Source organism: Silene latifolia, chromosome 3 (assembly GCF_048544455.1).
Source record: "Silene latifolia isolate original U9 population chromosome 3, ASM4854445v1, whole genome shotgun sequence".
Lineage (NCBI taxonomy): Eukaryota > Viridiplantae > Streptophyta > Magnoliopsida > Caryophyllales > Caryophyllaceae > Silene > Silene latifolia.
In genome coordinates, this window is record NC_133528.1 from 127648846 (window position 1) to 127671119 (window position 22274).

General features: G+C 36.7%; 1 protein-coding gene across 1 annotated transcript; it reads right to left on the minus strand.

The window, feature by feature from the left end:
• LOC141647998 (V-type proton ATPase subunit G 1-like) lies at positions 1–4022 on the minus strand. The gene is made up of 4 exons (XM_074456407.1): positions 3891–4022; positions 2067–2178; positions 1254–1354; positions 1–380 (listed from the first exon to the last, which is right to left on the minus strand). Exons 2-4 carry the CDS (start codon positions 2152–2154, stop codon positions 237–239), a joined length of 333 nt encoding a protein of 110 aa, XP_074312508.1. The 5' UTR covers positions 2155–2178; positions 3891–4022; the 3' UTR covers positions 1–236.
• Between the last annotated feature and the right edge of the window lie 18252 nt (positions 4023–22274).

Consider the following 22274-nt stretch of genomic DNA (forward strand, 5'->3'; position numbering starts at 1 on the left):
TTAAAAATGAGCCATTTATTTCAAATAGGAACTTTCTCTTCAAATGAGCAGTCCATATAAGTATATAACCAACGATTATACAGAGAAACGAACCGAAGCAATGAGAAACAAATAAAATCAATGGAACCAACCATCTCAATGTGCACAGGCTGGAATTGTTGTCTTTTGAACAAAGAAATGCACAAACAATAGATTTCACCGTCACAAAACCAATCTAAAATCCTCGAAAAAAAAACTCAGTTATTCACAGTAGTGACGTACTTTAGTAGCATCTGAACAATTTGGGGCGATATGCTTGAAGCCTGTGATTTTAATTGTTCAATTTTGGCATCCGTCTCTAGCTCAAGACGCTTCACATTGGCACCCGAGTCTCCGCTACTCTGTTCCAATGCCCACGTTAACAACGAACCACGAAAAACCACAGAAAATATAATATACTACCTTAATGCCTTGTATATTGTCCCTATTTAGGTATACGGTAGTTTTAGTGGCAACCGTGCTAAACTACTTGCTATTAGCATGTGAGTCGTGGTAGTTTAAACCTTCACATTGCAATACGTGCAAGTTATAAAAATGGTATTTACCACAAAGCTAAAAGGCAATATCATCTGCATTTATGGTCGAATTCCCAATATCATATCAAGATGAACGATTCAGAAATGAAGTGTCAAACCACGATTAAGATCATGTGCAACACAAACAAGAAGGTCCGATTGAGTGTAATCGTGTAAGAGAGGATAAGAGAGATGAATTTGTACTTGTTCATATATTTGCATCTAAAATCCTATCAACTAAGCTTACAACTCAACAAAGAACCGGGCTACGACAAAGTAAATGGCGTAGAGACAGCATCAGAAAGAGAAAGGAGGCGAGGACTTAATGTAAACTTAGTGAGAACGGGATATTTAAAGAGCGTCTCCAAGAAAATTACACCACACAATGTTAAGACTTAAGAGTACAAATATTTGATACCAAATATACGTTCGCTTTGGACAGGAGTTTGAAAGAAAAATTGAGCATCACAGAGGGTAAAATTCAGTTTTCTACTCTTTCTTGTTACCCTTACTAACCTACCGTAAAAGGCAACAGTATACAAAAATAAACTCAAAAGACCAGAGATTTTGAACCCTAGCTCAGACTAGAGACTCTTTTGTCAGACATATGCATACGACCAAACTATTAACCTTATTCAAAATGAGGAAAACATTAAATAAGAGCCATTTTTTAAAATGGCAGATTAATTTAAACCTTACCTCTGCAAGTCTTCTTTGGAAATCGGCTTCCATCTGAGCACGAAAGTCAGCAATATCTCTCTCAGCCTCTTCCTTGGCTTGCCTTAGCCGAGCCATCTTAGCTGTTCAAAGACCATAAGACTCTTGGTTACATCATTAAAGTCAAAAAACAAAAGAATTAGACACAGAAGTTATATATGCTCAGTACATCTGAGTCCTAAAGCTCTAGCCTTGCAGATTTTATAAAGCTAATATTGTCCATGGAAAAATTAAGCGTCTGCCAGACCACTAAAAGCAAAATAGTAAGTACCGGCCGCAACATTGCAATGTGACCGAATTATCAAATTTTGAAGGCTATTGTGTCCACATTATGAGGTGATAACGGCTGCAAATATAGCACCTTAGCCAAGATATGGCCATGTCAACCGAATTGGAAATCAAGTTTCAAACTGACTGAATAAGATAATCTATAATGGTCCTCTGGGTTATTTTATCCTGCACTATACCTGTACAGCCCAGTTCACAGAGCTAAATTTTTTCTCCGAGATGATGATCATACAAATTAAAAGGACCAATTATCATTCACAAAATTCTATCATGATATTAAGTCATTCACAACAACTTTACCTCAGTGCCTTATAAGGCTCCTTCTCATAATAAGACAAGGAGGTCGATTATACACAACTTACCTTGTGAACCCACGAACGTTGTTTCCTGAGGATCCATAATGAAAACTATGTGCAAATTGCATTGAGACTAGTGCTTCACAACAGTTCAGTGATTTACACATACATAACAAATGTAACAGATCCTGAGATAATAATGCAAGCATACCATTTTTAGCAGCATTAACTATGTGCTGAGCTTCTTGTTCTGCTGCCAGCAAAAGCTGAATCCCATTTTGGTTTCTGTTTGCTTCCATAATTCCTGATGCTGCTCACACGTCCTGAAAACAACCAAACATACATATTCACAAACAATCGTCCCATAGACCATGAGAGAGACTTTTTGTTTACCTCATAACTCATATGTTGGAGTTGGCATATCCAAATAATAAGATCAATTGATTAGTGGGTAGTTACCATGCGTGTTTTTGAGTTGGTGCTTAGAGTGGGTAGTTACCATTAATTATTTTCAGTAATGATTAGACTCTTGTAGGCCTTATAAAAATCCTTATTATGTTCAGATCAATGGTAAAGCCAGAATTTATTTTGCTCACATCCCTTTCCCCAACGAAGTGGCAAAGAGCGGTTGAGCAAAAAAGGTGACCGGTGGGAATCCCATTGTGAGAATTACACGATTTAGTGCACTATTATGTATTGACGAGAGATGTTCTCCATTAAAATGAATGCTGGTTATAATATGCATTGACAAGAGGGTGACTAAAAGTTCGTCCCGTAATGAAGAGAAGTGCTTCACAGCTAGCCACACAAGGAGAGGTCAGAGAGCATGAAAAGGAAAATTTAGCTGATAGATCCTTTGATATTGGAGAACATCACTTGCTCCTTCAAACTATCCCATGTAATTCCCAATTTGGAAAAATTGATTCTCCAAGCGAAGGCATACAAAAAATTAAGGATGCATGAACACTAGAGCAATAGTGTGAAGATGTGTTTGATCATAGTTGCAACCTGTGATAATGGTGTGCAACGAAATGTGTTGGAGACAGAGAAATGTGCGAATAATTGAGAGCACAGCAAGAGTCTCAAAGTTTGAGCGTCCATAAAACGGAGTCGGTTCAAATTTCAACCATTTAAAATTTGATGGAAGTTTTTTTTTTTTTAAAGTCAAAACATGATAGACGTTATGTACAAGCCCGAGATCATGTGGCAGCACTAAAATGCAGTGGCCAGGGAATTGCAAGGAAGCCTAGTCTTGCGATGACATTCATAGTAAAAGCAAATATGAAGTTGAAGATTTATTACAAAGGACATTAAGGTCTCGTAGGTTCGTAGCAGCAAAGGACGCCACATGCCCACATCAACATATCAAGATATATTCAGCACAACGGGTTGTTGAATGAAGTTCCAAATGACTCCTACCAATGTTAGACCAAGGATCGAACCACCAAGAGATCATGATCCATATTACTGAAAATGTAGTAATCAAAGTAATCCGTTTTACAATGTAGGAGAGCACTTGTGTAAGCCCGCCTTACACACGTAATTGTGATAATGTGATATAAAGGTCAGTATTATGTTAAGATTACTGGGTCAGTTAGAACTTATTTTGCTCATAATAAACCTTAATTCAAAGTCACCCTTCCACAAACATAATAATTACTATCCTAATTATCACAACACATGAATATAATCATCAATAGTCAAATTAAACCAATTTCAACCCTCAAGATTAACAATATCAGACCTAATCAAACCCTAAGTTAATCAGATAAAATTCTCAAGTCAAAGGCAAGAAGTTGAACTGAATTAACAACAAAATATACAGATTAAAAAAGGGTAAGACTTAAATCACAGATACAGCACCTATATAATTGAAAGTTTTGATCTTTATACAAAATTGAAAACATATAATAGTGAAATATTAAGATGAATGTAGAAGTGCTAGGATAACGATGAAGATAATGACAATGGAAATTGCATGATATATGCAGAAATTGCGCAAAGTAATGAACTTTAGATCCAAAAAAAGACTTACAATTTACAAAGGGTTGAGTTGGAGAGACGGGGTTTCAACGTCGTGAATGATATTGATTGCCAGTAGATGTGTGATCATGTGATTGCTTACACTATTAAGTGCTTGGCAATTTTGTTTTGTCTTTTATAGTACGAAAATTCACGCGATCTCCAAAAGGTTTTAATGTTTTGCACGAAATATCCGATTTTTTTTAACCGGAAAAGTTTAGGAGATCATCAATCAATCAATACTATATATTAAATTCAGAAACCAAGGGACTTCAATGTAATTAAAGAAAATTATACAAATTAATTATACTATATAGTTTAATCAATAGCACCGTGTGATGGACCCGATTAAGGAATTTCAATGCAAATATTATATAGTTTGGGTTAAAACTAAATTATATAGAAGCTTGGTAATTTTCCTAAACATGGTCAATTTCCTTAAAATAAAATAATTAATTAAGATGATCAATTTCCTTAAAATAAAATAATTAATTAGTATAAACATGCACACTTATGGTATTAGTTATTATCATCATAAAATTATATATTAAATTAAAAACCTATGCAATTTTATTAAACTTCATAGTTTATTAGATGTATAGAGATGTTAATTATTTAACATACAAAAATATAATAAGTAGGTTATAAATAATTCAAGTTAGATTCCATAATATATAATATTGCATAATTCTTTCGATTTGATTTAATGCATATATGTAATATATTTATATAAATATATAATCTTCTTAAAATTGCATGCCTAAGTAGTAAAAGTAATTTCGTCAGTAAAGAAAAGAATTGTAGTAACATTTGATATAGTTATATGATAGTAATCACTCATTTGAATAGTAAAAGTAACAATACTATCAACGAGATTAGTGAGAGTGATAGAAACAACCACGGGAGTAGTGAAATAATAATCAATATTAATGCGGTAATAGTGAAAGTAACAATAATTACGACGGAAGCAGTGAAATTATCAATATTAATGCGGCAGTAGTTACAGTAACAATAATTAAGGCGGGAGTAGTGAAAGTAACAATGATTACGGGCAAGTAGTAAAATGTTATTACTATTGTTTCATTAATAAGAGTAAAATATTAATAGCGTCGGAAGTAGTGAATTTGTCTCAAAATTTATTTCATCGTAATTTTAGGATATGTTATAAAAAAAATATTAATAATAAATTTATGAGTTATGCAACTTTAAGTAATTTTATTTAATGAAAAAAATTTTAATGGTAAGTAGAGGTAGCCCGGGCGAAGCCGGGCATCAATACTAGTATATATATATATTCTAGAAATCAATGGACTTCAATGTAATTAAATAAATTTATACAACTTAATTATATTATATAGTTTTTAATCGATAACACTGTGTGATGGACCTGACAAAGGACTTCAATGTAAATTTTATATAGTTTTGATTGAGTTATAAATTTAGAGAATATCGAAATAAGATGATTTTCCTTAAAATAAGCATGCCCCCTGATATTATTAATTAGTATCATCATATAATTATACAATTATTTAACATGCACAAACAAATATAATATAAGTAGGTTATATTTTGGAATTATTAAAGGAATAATTGACAAGAATAATCACATCTTTGACCTTTCTTCTTATAATAATCCCACCTTTCATTAATTTCATAATAATCCTACTTTTGTGCCCTATCTTCTTCAAATAAGCCGTATGACTTGCTACCTATTTAGCCGGTTGCTTTTTCTGAGTTAATTCATCCCCTTTGGCCTTTACCCTACCATCATACTCTTAACATTTACATTAGCTGCCATTGTTATTTTCCAGAATTTAACTCTTCAGAGACTTCTTCCACCTCTCTCCTTTGACACTACAAACACACTTATCCCACTTTAATCAATTCACCACCACCACCACCACCACTAGCGTCAATTCTCAGCAGTAGAATAACCGTAATTGAATATCGGTGTAATCACCGTTATTGGATTATTCAATTATATTAAGAGTATGAAGGTAGGGTAATAAGGTGATTAGTTTAATTTATCAGCATTATTAGAGTAAAGAAAGAGCTCTTGATTAGAATGTTCCCCCCAATACTCACGTAAACCCGTAGAAATGAGTATTACTCTTCCCAGCTTATTTTGTACAGAGCATAATATTATTTTATGTCTGCGACGGAAATTCCGTCGCAGGATTTATTATTATTTTAATCTTGCGACGGAATTTCCGTCGCAGACTTTCTTTATACGGGCAGCAGCCGCTTCCTTCTCCTTCATTATCACTCTTCAATTATTTACCCCAAAACTCCCAAAAACCCGTCTCCCTCAATCCCACCACCACCACTCCCACCACCACCACTCCTACCACCACCCTACTCCCCAAATCACTCCTCTTATTTTTCCTTTCTCCTTTCCCTTTTCCCCTTTCTTCTTCTTTCCCCTTTCCTTTTTTTTTTCTGCCGCCGCCGTGCTCCCGCGCCGCCGCCGCCGCCTGCTGCCGTCGCCGCCGCTCCCTCCCCTTGTCTCCTTCTCTTAATTAATATAAGGTTTGTTTAATTTATTTTACTATTTTGATTAATTAGGGTTTATGGTTATTGTTTTGATTAATTATGATTAGTTTAGGATGCTTAGTATTATTAGGATTGTTTAGTTTAGTTGAAAGCCAATTTAGGATGTTTAGTATTATTAGGATTGTTTAGTTTAGTTGAAAGCCAATTTAGGATGTTTAGTATTATTAGGATAGTGAAATTTAGTTAAAAGCCAATTTAGGATGTTTAAATCAATTTTATAATACTTAGTTTAATTAAGTTTAGGATTGTTAAAATAAATTAGTTTAATTAATATCCAATTTAGAATGTTTAGGATTATTAGGGTAGTTTAATTTAGTTAAAAGACAATTTAGGATGTTTAAATCAATTTTATAATGCTTAGTTTAATTAAGTTTAGGATTATTAAAATGATTTAGTTTAATTAAAAGACAATTTATGATGTTTAAACCAATTTTAGGATGCTTACTCTACTTTTGCTTAGTTTTATAAGGTTTATTAGTAATTATTAAGTTTGTTTTGATAAGTTGTGTACATTTGTGTCATGTGTATTTTTTTTTTACAAATATTAATTCATCTTATGCTTGTGTTGTGATTGTTAATATATTTTTGACCTAGTACCCGTTCAGGGATTACACATTAGGTGTAATTCTTGAATAGTCCCCGTTTTGGGACTGTCTTTGAATCTTTTATGCCATTTAGGTGATAAATACTCAATTTTTTTCTTGATTGTTATGAGACAAAATTTGGTTGACATTTCCTTTAATGTTCTCTGAATACATATGTAGAGTGAGAATTCATTCTAAATAATGTATTTGGAGAATTGTAAGGAAGTCTTTTAATTTTTGTCTCATTACAATCAAGAAAAAAAATTGGGTATTTACTAATGATATGAAAGATTCAAAGATGGGTTTAGGTTGGAGAGATAAGGACCCCAATACTGAAAGTATTTTTTTGCAGATTGTTGTTGTTGTTGTTGTTGTTGTTGTTGTTGTTGTTGTTGTTGTTGTTGTTGTTGTTGTTGTTGTTGTTGTTGTTGTTGTTGTTGTTGTTGTTGTTGTTGTTGTTGTTGTTGTTGTTGTTGTTGTTGTTGTTGTTGTTGTTGTTGTTGTTGTTGTTGTTGTTGTTGTTGTTGTTGTTGTATGAAAGATTCAAAGATGAGTTTATGAATGCTCTTACCATTTTTATTAATAATTTTTATTTACTAATATATATCTAGATTTGCAATGAAGAGATTAGAACGAAACTGGATGTATGAAAGGTTGGATTCCAATAAAAAATTAAGGAAGGAATTCGTAATAGGGGTTAATAAATTCATTGATTATGTTAACCAACAAGACGAACTCATTAGAAATAAAGAAATTAGGTGTCCATGTAGTAAGTGCAAAAATAAAAAGTTTTTAGTTGAACAAGAAGTACGAAAACACCTTGGTCTAAAGGGTTTTTGTGACAACTATTATGATTGGGTGTGTCACGGAGAGAAATTCCCCGTTGAGGAAGAGGAAATGGCAATGCCCTCTGACAATCCTTATAGGCATATGGTAGAGGATGCGTTGCGCGATAGCATTGATCAAATTAGGGAAGAAGCTCTTAATGCCGAGGTGGTTGATGAATCTCCAAATCCCAATGTATTAGCCTTTTTTCAAATGTTAAAACGTGCCGAGCAACCTGTCTACGAGGGATGTCGACTCTCATTGCTACAGTCGGCTACAAGGCTTGTTGCTCTGAAATGTGAACACAACTTAGCCCATAAATGTGTAGATGGTTTCACGTCACTCATGGAAGACCTTCTTCCTCAAGATCATATTTTGATGCGTAACTTCTATGAAACCAAAAATGTTCTCAAAGCTCTTCAACTTCCTCATGAAAAGATAGATGCATGTTTTAATGGATGTATGCTTTTTTGGATGGCCGACGCTCTTCTTGACAAGTGTAGAAAATGTGGTAGAGCTAGGTACAAAAGTGCAAAGAATGCAAATGGCAAAAGGGTCCCCGAAAATTTCTTAAATTATTTCCCAATAGAGCCACGTTTGCAACGAATTTATGCCACAAAAAACCTCGCGGAACAAATGCGTTGGCATTATGAAAACCCCCGAGTTAGTGGGACAATGTCTCATCCAAGTGACAGTGAGGCGTGGAAACATTTTGATCATCTTCATCCTTCTTTTGCATCTGAGCCTCGGAATGTTAGACTTGGACTTTGCACTGATGGTTTCTCGGCTTTTGGGCCATTCGGGAACTGTTATTCATGCTGGCCGGTGATGCTTACACCTTACAATTTACCACCCTGGCTATGCATGAAAAGACAATTTATGTTCTTAACATTAATTATTCCTGGACCAAAGAGTCCCAAACAAAACCTTGACGTCTATTTACAGCCTCTAATTCACGAGTTGAAGCAATTGTGGGACACGGGATTGTTTACATATGACGTGTCTAGGAAACAAAACTTCGACTTAAGAGCCGCACTCCTATGGATGATCAACGACTTTCCTGCTTATGGCATGTTATCTGGTTGGTCAACTGCTGGTGAGAATGCATGTCCATGTTGTACGAAAAAAGAGACTAAATCGACTTGGCTTCAAAGATAGCGAGAAAATGGAGTTGGTTTGATTGTCATAGACAATATTTAGACACTGATCATACTTTTCGCAAGGATAAAGTCCACTTTCGAAAAGGAAGAATAGAGAACGATGTTGCTGGAACGAGGTTATCAGGCGAACAAGTGTGGGAATGTGTGAAAGATTTACCAAAAATCGTGGATGCATCTGACCATGAATTGAGAACGGTTAAAGCGAAACGAATTGGGGGGTGGAAACAAAGTATTTTTTGGGAGCTTCCATATTGGAGCACACTACTAATTCGACATAACCTTGATGTCATGCATATTGAGAAAAAAAATTTCGAACAACTAATTCACACGGTGATGGATAGAAAAGACAAGACAACCTTGAACCCAAATGCACAAAAAGACATGTTACAACTTTGTTCAAGGTCGCGAAAGGTGGATTCAGTCGTTGTTAGTTGATCTCCTACCCCGTAGTTTATGGACTTATTTAGCTTTCTTTGTTGAACAATTATTGTACTAAACGGTTGTAAACCTTTTATTTTAAGTTAATGCGAAGACGTTGTTTGGAAATCTCGTCTTGAACGAGTTGTGAATTTGTCAATTGCTGAATTTTCTGTATGTTTGTAGGAAACCGGGAGTATATGTAATTGCTTTCAAAGCAATGGGGGAGCTGGAAAAGCGTTGTAAACCCCCTGGTTCATTCTGCCCTGCGACGGAATTTGCGACGGATTTTCCGTCGCAAATGTTGACTTTCTGGTTGACTTTGGGGACACGTGGCTTTACATGAATAGTGTTCTGCGACGGAATTTCCGTCGCAATTATTGACTTTATGGTTGACCACTGTGTCTACGCGGCCAGTATGAACAGTGATCTGCGACGGATTTTCCGTCGCAGATATTGACTTTTTGGTTGACCATTATGTCCACGTGGCCTCCCATGAACAGTGGATGGCGACGAAATTTCCGTCGCAAGTCCCTCTTTTGCGACGGGTTTCTGCGACGCTTTGATCCGTCGCAAATATTTAGTTGCAACGGAATTCCCGTCGCAAAACCAAATTTTGCGACGAAATAAAGCGACGGGTTAAATCCGTCGCAATTCCGTCGCAAGTTCTATTTTTGCGACGGGATTGACATATTTGCGACGGAGTTTTCCGTCGCTATGGAACCTTTTCTTTGTAGTGATCAATCAATCAATACTATATGTTAATTTCAGAAACCAAGGGACTTCAATGTAATTAAATAAATTTATACAAATTAATTTTACTATATAGTTTTTAATCATAGCACTGTGTGATGGACCCGACCAAGGGACTTCAATGTAAATATTATATTGTTTTGGTTGAAGTATAAATTTAAAGAACATTATAACATGGTAATTTTCCTTAAAACAACATGCCCTACTTACGGTATTAATTAGTATAAAGATATTAATTATTTAACATACACAAATATAATATTAATATTTATATTTTGGAAACTATTAATAGGTAAATAAATTAATCTAGATTTCCAAAAAATATAATATTCCATAATCATTAGATTTTGTAATTTAATTAGTGAATAATAATGATTGTTCTTAAATAATATTCTAATCTAATATTTTAGATTTATTTAAATATATAAATCTAATACAATTAGATAATCAACTATTATGATATGATAGTAACCACCCATGTGAGTAGTAAAAGCAACAATAATGGCAACCAGAGTAGTGAAAGTCGTACTAGCAGTAATGGGAGTAGTGAAATTAACAATAGTAAATGCGGGAGTAGTGAAAGAAAAAATTATGACAGCAGGAGAAGTGAAAGTAATAGTAATATAGTAGTCACAAAACATGTAATGAAAGTAACAATACGAACAACGGGGAAAGTATGAAAAATTAACTAACAATTCGATTTTAAGAAAATATTAATTTAATTAAATATATGAATTTGACAAAACTAACTGGTTAACCGTAAGAATAACATGGGTAGTTAAACAAACAACAATAACCGAAGAAGTAGTGAACGTAATAGTATTAACAAAGGATGTAGTAAAATTCCATAATCATTAGATTTGTAATAGTATTAACAGGCATTCTGATCTGTGCATACTCGATCGAGTATGTCTAACTCGATCGAGTACCAAACTCTGTACTCGATCGAGTAAGCCGCCTACCTCGATCGAGTGCCCCTGCTTGTGTTTATCAACCGTTTTCCTAGTGGTACTTGGCATTATGGGAGTACTTTGTTGACGTTATATGTTTTTATTACAATCATTGATCATTATATCGTGTTTTATACTTTTGTATGCGTTGTATCCAAGAGATAAACAATGGTCTTCATTTTGTATGGTTACTAATTTCTTTTCTTTAATGGTCGTTCTATGAAGTTGTTATGTTCCTTTAGTCGTTTGGTGATTCTTTTCGAATGGTTACGTTGGGACTATGTTGACGGCAATAATATCATGATGTCACATGAGAAAATTACTTTTAAATTCTACATATATCGAATGGTATTGCTGCGCATAATTTAATCATTTTGTGTTATTTATTTTCATCCTATATGCCCACATGAATGCATATTAATTTCGTAATGTCAAGGATAGGTGATGGTTACATTTTATCGTAATATGGTTCATCTTAAAGGTGAACTTCGGGGACGAAGTTTCTTTTAAGAGAGTAAGAGTAATGTCGCACTTGAAAAATGCCAAAAATGTAATCTTTTAAGTACTTTATTGATAATTTATTTGTTATTTCTGTTAAATAATTAACTGTTGTTCAAGTAATTTAATCAGGTGCTAGGTAATATTAATTGTTGATTAAAGGATTTAAACGCTTGTTGAAAAATTTAGCCGGTACCTTATGCATGGAGTATTTAATAGTTTAATTATTTGTTGAATAAGTAAATTGATTGTCTCGAATTGGTATGGTGTGTATGGTCTATGACGTTATATGGTGTTTAATCCATTTGGTAAAGTGGACGTAATAGTTTGTGGCTGTGTACCTTCTTAATTGTTAACATGTGGATGATGACTCGGAATGAAGTTGTGGTTGATAGTATGTTCACATGAGAGGGTGATGATGATTAGTTGGCATAGGAGGTTGGTTTGTGGTTAGTTATATTGGCTTAGAATACACTTTCGGTTTGTGGGAGGCAATGAGTTGAACTTCGGGGACGAAGTTCTTTTTAAGAGGGAAAGACTGCAATACCCGCCCTGTTAGGGACCCGTTGACTGCATGTTGATTGACCTTGGACACATGTTAGACCCTTGGAACCTTCCACACTAGCGACCTTGCGTTATAGTAACCTTTGGGTTGTGGGAGCTCGATCTAGCGTAGGCTACTCGATCGAGTATAGGCCACTCGATCGAGTAAGTTTCATACTCGATCAAGTTTGGCGAGTTCATCGTAAGTATATAAGTCGTGAGTCGTAAAACCAAATCAGTTTTCATTTCTTTTCTCCCTAAACCTAATCGACGATATACCTTCTCCCTCACCAACCTTCAACATTTTGAGACCCTCTACACTTAGAGACACCATGGGATGGAGACTTGAGTCGAGTAGCGGTCCTGTCACCGGAATGCCGAGCATAGGTACATCATCATCATCATACCTAGGTTCCTTTGTGGTTATGGTTGTTAGTAATAGGATTTTCCCTAATGGTTATGATAGGTATGGATGGGGTTGTCTTCGTGTGGATGTACGCGGTGTTGCGGTTGATTGCTAAAGGTTGGTTTTCCTACTCAGTACTGTTGATTGGTTGTTATGTGTGATGTGTAGCATCGTTGATTGTGTAATAGTATCATTATGTTTGTGTGCGGGGTGCATCCCTGTCTGAGTGGAGTCATCATCGGGAATGGCTTCATGCCTTTGATTATCCCTGTAACACCCCCATACTCCAAGTGCCTTACCAGGACCACTCGGGTATAAGGATGACACCATCTCGGTTACCCGAGGCATGATATTCATAAGACAATAACGAAACAACTTTAAAAGTAAATAAAGTTTAAAGTGATTACATAGCAATTCCAACTGATAAAAAGAAATACAAGATTCTCAGACGGTCTACTGCTAAAACTATCAAAGCTATAAAACATCGTCTGACACAGCGGAAGACTTCTAACTGCCACGTGATGACTCATCCCAGCTATCCCATACGCGTCATATCATACCTGCTCAATAACTACTCACCACCCCCGAATGGATCACCACAGTTTTTAAAACATTTAAACGGGGTCAGTACTAATCACACAACTCAATATATCAACAATAAGATAAACAGATGCCTTAACCGTCACACACACACAACCACACCAATCCCAACAATCTCAATCACCGATCGTCTTTGGACAGCCACCGCCCGATGGGAGACCGCACCGTACCCACCAAATCCCCGCTCCTCATAATGAGCGATAACCCTGTCCATTAATGTGCACATCCCCTTCCGTGGCGGGTTTCACGAAGGGCGAAACTAGGGCGTGAAGCCACTCCCGCAAGTGACTCCACTCAGCCGAGAACGCATCTCGAGAACCATAGACAAACAATCACAATCACAATCACAATCACAGCCGTCACAATACAATTACTATATCAAACAATCAATCTCAACACATCAACAATCATCCCATTATGGGACTAATCGAGTAGGAAATTCTACCGGAAAGCACAACAATCGAGGACGGTATCAACAATTTGTATCAAAAAGCCTCTTCTACAAAACCTCCTCCTATCATACAAACACATAAACACTACCAAATCACAATCTACACAAAACCTCCAAATCCCCATATTAGGGTTTAACAATGTTAAAGGAAAAACAGTAAAAAGGGTACATAGATCTTACCCTCGACGCAAGGATCTCAACGGTATAACAAACGATGAAAACCGACCTTCCAAACTCCGGGATTTGCTAACAATGCGATTAAAGGGATGAACGTACTTGCTTTCTCTCTTTGACAGTAAATTAGGTTTTGCAAAAGTGTTTAGAATGATGACGGAAAAGGTTATATATCTTAATCGCATAATTAACAAAACCCGAGAAAAACTCCCCGTAAACCGGCTACTCGATCGAGTACCTAAGGTACTCGATCGAGTACCCCCTTACTCGATCGAGTATCCTAGTTACTCGATCGAGTGCCCAACAGGTCAGAAACTATTTTAAAACGCAACTCACCTTTACTCGACAGAGTAAGGCCTACCCGATATAGTACCCAAAGACTCATAAATACGGAGTATTACAGTCTTCCCTCCTTAAAAAGAACTTCGTCCCCGAAGTTCAACCCATACTCAAAAACAAACATACTAACTCGATCAAGACACAACAACGTGACTAAGAACTCAAAACAAAACTCCAACCCAAACATGAACTCGTAACACCAACCCCACTAACTATTCCTACCTCCACAACATGCCTCACGATATCGTATCGACTCCATTATATCTCTCTCAACACTAACTCCATACACTACCAACTAGTTCCGTAATACATCATCCAGAGCCAATCCAATATCAAAATACCCCTAACATCAAACGGAATGTTACATTCTACCACCCTTAAAAGGAACTTCGTCCTCGAAGTTTACTTACACTCATAAACATCATCACGCCACTATCAAAACTCTCGAACTCCTAAACATCACACTACTACAAGCACGGCCATGGCCTTTTAACAACATCAACCACAAAACAAATCCCTCCTTTACGCTATGCTAACACTCTACTTCCAATTATTTTACAACATGCACAACCATGAAACTCACTTTTATCGCATCCTACTCCTCTTAAGACAAATGTTACGTCCTCATAACTCACTAATACTAAATCCTTAGTTAAATCATCTCATCATCCTCATCACCACCACATGTCAAAGATAACCGCCTAGAACCTCATTTCTATAACCGTTCCTATTTCCATGGCTTTCTTACTTAAACAGTTCTCATACTTCAATTCACTCTGCACTCCATCTAACTAATACTGCAAAACCCTTAGCATAACCAATACTCCAACTCTTCCACATTACCGCAACATGACATACCTCTCTATATAGACTATATAAAACTTTTATCGCCAAAAGCATAACTCACGATCCACACGTGTTACGTACACTCACACAAGATCCTCAAGTTCCTTTCTTTCATCACTGCAAAACTCATACATGACTTAACAAGACACTAAATCCAAACACCCTTCCCTCACTGGCCCAACGAAAGATTAAAACCACCTGCAACTTTCAGATCATTACCACACATGTTCTACGAATCACTTGCCATGACTATGTGCACCGATGTTTCATCTACAACAAGGTCAAAAGTTCTGTACAACCTCTTACAACTGTGCCCTATCAACAGAAAAATCACTATACCATCACAACAACAAAACATACACAACGTTCTCCCATATCATACTCTACCCTCACACCCAAGTTGAAACTGGTAAGAAACATCAACAAACAAAACAACAGTCTACATGTTCAACCAAAACTCACAAAGAACGACAACAAACAAAACAACAATCTATGTATAACTGGTATGCACTTTCGAAAACTCGTATCATAATCATCCCGCCTACTCCACCACAACCGGTGACGGCATCACAACACCGTCACCAACAACCGCACCGCAGTGCGAAAATACCCGCATCACAACACGAAGTACCATGCCCGGATCACCACCCGAGGCACCACAACCGCACCGATAGACATCACAACTTACTCAAACCCATAAACACTGACTCAGCATAACTTCTCAGGCAAGAAAAACTTACTCAAATCCACTTTATTAAATCACAACGCAACATATTATATGGATAAACAGATAAGCACCTCATAAACATCATCTCTACCATTTCACGGAATACGCATGTGTTATCAATACACATAAAATTATAACTAGCCATGCCAAATCAATCAAATTATTACCTTTTTAGCCTCATTCCATCAGATTGTCGTACCCTACATATATCACAAACATTCATATAACATCTTTATAACTATCACACCATACCGCTTCTCGTGAGGTCAGAACCTCACACAAACATTTATACACATTATAGACCCATAATCACATCCAACTAGTCAATCCTGATCACGTAAGTTACCACTCGATAAAGGTTACCTGTCCCCCGAGCTTAACTCATATGCCCTTCATAACATATTTTCCCATTCGCATAACCATCACCTCATGCCATACCATTAATATTCAACCACTAGCGTTCGCCTCATATAACCACATCTTATACTTCCTTACAACCATACATATCAATCCGGCCTTTGTAAAATCAACCTCTCTAGGACTGTTGTCTTTCTTATCTATCATCACCCTTAACTACTAGTGACAACACCACAATACCACCACTGCTCGTATATCAAACCTCTTACACTCATATCAAAACAACACGGTTTTTCTCCTATCTTTGGTTAACATCCCTAAATAAAGAACATCAAACCCATCAACAAAATTACCTCAACATTATTCCCAATACTATCTTAATTGTATCGTCATCTAACTTTCCAAAAAAAAATCTCATATCGTGTAAATACTCCACCAACTCTTACTCCCTTAATTCCTCGAAACTCATTATTAATCATGTTGTCCTGAAGCTCCCATATAACCATTAACTAACATCCTCATGATAATATCACACATTTCGATGATTCCTTACCTTTATATCACATAACTCTGGTGAAAATTTTCCTTAGCTTACTTTTTACTCTTCTTTTCTCTTCACATTCAACAATACCATTTAATAGCTCAACTCCTTATTACTTCTATCTAATTCTTTAGTGCTCCGGTTACCTTCTCATTCCGCCAAAGCTCAAATCCCATTATTTCATGTCGATATCATCTCACTCTTTCTTACCATGGATCTTCTCTTATTATGCAATCACTCACACTTGTCACTAACCTATCCATAAAATCAACGTTCACTGTTTAAACAACTTCATTTCATGCCGTTAAATGCCCAAAGAAATCACACGTAGTTTCACCTCTTAATAAACCAAATCTCCCAAACTCACTCACTGTCTACAAATCCACCTCGCAACATGTCTCCATAAAGTTCACTATATACCACTCTTCTCAACCCCTTTAAAACGAACTTTCACTACATATATTCTTGACCCACACGACTCCTAACCATCTCACTCCATAATTCTTTACACGTCTCAAGTTGCCGCTATCCAAACCTTCCTTTCAATCTTTTCATTCTCACGTTCCTTAGACCCACATCATCCCTTACCCACTTTCACTTACTTTTACATCACTCAATTTCGCGAATAAATCACTCACCACGTCTCACCAAAACTTGCACCATGCCTCAATCAGCTCATCAATATTCTTTTTCTTTTTCCACTTCTCAGCACAACCACATATAGCTCATCTCCTCCCACCAAACTCATACTCACCATAAGGTGCCACTCACCACCCCATAGATTGGGTAACTTACGTATCAGGATCAACTTACATGTAAAACAATGCATAAAGAAGTAAAATAACAACTTTGAATTAAACATAATATGCAACAAATGTCAAAAGATAAGCATATGACCCAAAACAGGGGTCACTAGATCGAGTACCGGCCACTCGATCGAGTAAGGGACTTACTCGATCGAGTAGGTGAAGATCAGAAGCACGTAAAACAAATCACCAGGGCTACTCGATTGAGTAACTAACGTACTCGATCGAGTTCCCCTTACTCGATCGAGTACCAAGGCTACTCGATCGAGTACCCCAATTCTCAGCACTGTCCAGTTTTCGTAAAACAGTCATAACTCACTCATTACTTGGTCGTTTTGGGCGTGTGACCTATCGTTAGAATCGTAAAAGGACAAGCTATCACCTCCAATTGGAATCACATCAAAATCATTTATGAATCTCAAGTTATAACAGTTTAAAGACAGCCTCTTTATAATCGAAAAAACACAACTACTTGATTTTACTTCCAAACAACTTAAACAACAACCAAGCAAACAAAACCAGTCCAAAACTCATAAAACCAGTATTCATAATCATATGTTACTATTTTCAAAAGCCAAGCAACAACATTAATCATGCACATAGATTATTTAACTTGTCAATCACGATTTACCACATGCTTTTATTTTATAACTTTACGTACACAATAACATAATATACAGCATAAAATCCCCTATTCACATGTTACAAATATTGCCATATTATTAAAATCCATTACCCACATAAACATGTTCCACACATGAATTTCATATTTTTATGCAATTACTTACTTAATCTCTTCCAACCAATTCATTCATTACAGCTACACACTTCTTACCACATGTACACATGAACAATAGTGGACAAGTACATAAACTTATCATGCAACCTTATGCAAACCAAATATACGTATACGACACAACATTCCTATGAACATGTTATTATTATGCCACATTATGAATCATCCATCCTGCAACATCATCATTCATCACATATGAACTACTTCCTTTTTCTACCACATCATTCATCATTCTCATATACTTTTCCTACAATTCAAAACAACATTGTAAACCAACTATCATGCTTTCAATCAATAGCTTACGAAATCACATCATCACCATCTTTTCTACACATTCCCCATTCTCCACATACATACATCCACCGATTCATGCCACACATCACCATATAGGTACACAATTCACAAGATAAACACATAGTGATCCTCATATCCCATGGTGGCCGGTTCAAAATTGTAGGGCGAGTTCGCGACTTTAGGACGTCTTCAAAGGCTTTGCATTAGCTCCTACAACCTTTACCCCGGGTTCATTTTAATTGACTCCCTATATTCATTAAATTCATTGGTTACAGGTTTCAGGATCGTCGCTCTGATACCATTTGTAACACCCCCATACTCCAAGTGCCTTACCAGGACCACTCAGGTATAAGGATGACACCATCTCGGTTACCCGAGGCATGATATTCATAAGACAATAACGAAACAACTTTAAAAGTAAATAAAGTTTAAAGTGATTACATAGCAATTCCAACTGATAAAAAGAAATACAAGATTCTCAGACGGTCTACTGCTAAAACTATCAAAGCTATAAAACATCGTCTGACACAGCGGAAGACTTCTAACTGCCACGTGATGACTCATCCCAGCTATCCCATACGCGTCATATCATACCTGCTCAATAACTACTCACCACCCCCGAATGGATCACCACAGTTTTTAAAACATTTAAACGGGGTCAGTACTAATCACACAACTCAATATATCAACAATAAGATAAACAGACAGCTTAACCGTCACACACACACAACCACACCAATCCCAACAATCTCAATCACCGACCGTCCACTTTGGACCAGCCACCGCGATGGGGGACCGGTACCCGTACCCACCAAATCCCCGCTCCTCATAATGAGCGATAACCCTGTCCATTAATGTGCACATCCCCTTCCGTGGCGGGTTCCACGAAGGGCGAAACTAGGGCGTGAAGCCACTCCCGCAAGTGACTACACTCAGCCGAGAACGCATCTCGAGAACCATAGACAAACAATCACAATCACAATCACAGCCGTCACAATACAATTACTATATCAAACAATCAATCTCAACACATCAACAATCATCCCATTATGGGACTAATACTGAGTAGGAAATTCTACCTGGAAAGCACAACAGTCAGACGGTATCAACAGCTATATCAAAAAGCCTCTTCTACAAAACCTCCTCCTATCATACAAACACATAAACACTACCAAATCACAATCTACACAAAACCTCCAAATCCCCATATTAGGGTTTAACAATGTTAAAGGAAAAACAGTAAAAAGGGTACATAGATCTTACCCTCGACGCAAGGATCTCAACGGTATAACAAACGATGAAAGCCGACCTTCCAAACTCCGGGATTTGCTAACAATGCGATTAAAGGGATGAACGTACTTGCTTTCTCTCTTTGACAGTAAATTAGGTTTTGCAAAAGTGTTTAGAATGATGACGGAAAAGGTTATATATCTTAATCGCATAATTAACAAAACCCGAGAAAAACTCCCCGTAAACCGGCTACTCGATCGAGTACCTAAGGTACTCGATCGAGTACCCTCTTACTCGATCGAGTATCCTAGTTACTCGATCGAGTACCCAACAGGTCAGAAACTATTTTAAAACGCAACTCACCCTTACTCGACAGAGTAAGGCCTACTCGATAGAGTACCCAAAGACTCATAAATACGGAGTATTACAGTCTTCCCTCCTTAAAAAGAACTTCGTCCCCGAAGTTCAACCCATACTCAAAAACAAACATACTAACTCGATCAAGACACAACAACGTGACTAAGAACTCAAAACAAAACTCCAACCCAAACATGAACTCGTAACACCAACCCCACTAACTATTCCTACCTCCACAACATGGCTCACGATATCGTATCGACTCCATTATATCTCTCTCAACACTAACTCCATACACTACCAACTAGTTCCGTAATACATCATCCAGAACCAATCCAATATCAAAATACCCCTAACATCAAACGGAATGTTACAATCCCCTTGTGGTTCCCGTCACAAAGGGATGTGTACATTAATGGACATGGGTTATTCGCCCTATGGTGTTGAACGGGGCTTAGGTGGTAAGGCTGCGGTCCCCACTGGCGGTATAGAATATCTGTTGCGAAGGATATTCTGGCAGGACGTTACCTTCGGGTTGGTCCGATAGTTGATGAAGTGTTGGAGTTGGAGATTGGTGATTGTATTGTACTATGTTTGTTGTGTTGTTCTTCAGTTACTGACCTTGTGTGGTTTTGTTTATCTTTCTTTCTTGTTATGTGTCTGCCGTGATCCATTATGGTGAGCAATCAGTCTAAGCAGGTGTTAATATGTGGAGCTTATTTGGGTGCGTTAGAGGGACGAGTCATTCACCGAGTCTTGGCATGGATAGCATCACCTTAGTAGTTGTCTATCAGTTGTATCTTTCTTTTGTTAAGTTAAACTTGTAATAGACTTTAAATAGTTCTTTTATTGATGTTATGATATACTATTCCTCGGGCAACCGAGATGGTAATGCATGTATCTGCTAGGAAAGGTCTTGTTAAGGCTACTTGGTAGATGGGGGTGTTACACATTGTGAGTTAAAGGAATTGAGCAACCCGTTAATTGCCTTGTATCGGATATGCTTAGTTAGGTAGTTTAAATAAGGGTCTTAGTCTTATTCACCTTCTTACTCGGGACGAGTAAGGGTTTAGTTTGGGAGATATGATGTGGTGTATATTTACACCACTTTGAGCCCTTATCCACCCTGATTTCTTTGCTTACCATCCTCTTTTGAGCAGTTTTTGGTGTTATTTCCTTCCTCTATGCTATTCTGTGTTTTATGATTGATTTGTAGGTAAACCGTCAATTAAGACGGTTTTTGTCTCAATTCACGTGCTAAAGAGAAGGGCTTGCCACCACATGGATCCATGGCGCGCCAAAGATGGTCCCACGGCCCTTGGAGGCCTTACATGGAGCAAGTGAACGTGATAGGAACAAAGGAAAGACAAACCAAGTAGGAGAATGAAAATCGAGTCTCTTTCGTATAGAGAAACCGCTTCCCTAAAGGGAAGCAAATTGTATAACTCCCCTATGGAATCCTTCCCACCTTCCTTATCAAGTAGGAATTTGTCCCTAGTAGGAAGGGGAGCAGATCAAATTAAAGGAAAACGACGAACGGTCGGGGCCCGATTGAGACAAGGCTCGAATTGAAGGCTACCCTATCGGGTAAAACTTCATCTTCAAGATTTTTACGGAATCTGCTTCACCTCATTTTGTAATTACATAAATAGCTGTAAAATTTAATTAGAAAGTATGAAACCTTAGAACTAGAATTAGTCTCTAATTACTCTTAATACTTCCTTAATTATATTAATATTTCCTTAATTTTATAAGGGTTTTCCCGCTTCGCTTTACCAAAAAAAATATTTCCTTAATTTTATTTAATCTTTCCTTAGTCAAGTTCTCAAATTAGTTTAGTGGGTTGAATCTTTGGGTTTGTATAAAGATTGAAGTGCTTCTTCTTAATCAAGGATTCTTCTTTAATTTATTTCTCTTAATTTCTTTATCAATTCGGTGTAATTTCTAATCTTTCTTCATTTACTTCATTAATTTTTATTTAATCTTGTTAATTACTTGTTTAGATCAACGTGTTTATGATTAATTGCATGTTTTGTCTCTTTAGTATTATTATGTTTATCTTAGCTATGTGTGAGTAGTGATCATGCTATAGTTGTAGAGGGATTATTGGTTTAGTTAGGAGCCGATAATTTATGATTGTTAGTGGGTGAATTTGATTATTGGTTCTATTTCCAATTCTCACACCATGTG

Coding starts and splice junctions, on each gene's coding strand:
- LOC141647998 (XM_074456407.1), bottom strand. CDS start 2,154: ATGGAAGCAAACAGAAACCAAAATGGGATTCAGCTTTTGCTGGCAGCA. Junction 1,355..2,066: donor AGTTAATGCTGCTAAAAATG/GTATGCTTGCAT, acceptor GTCTTTGAACAG/CTAAGATGGCTCGGCTAAGG. Junction 381..1,253: donor TCCAAAGAAGACTTGCAGAG/GTAAGGTTTAAA, acceptor GCATTGGAACAG/AGTAGCGGAGACTCGGGTGC.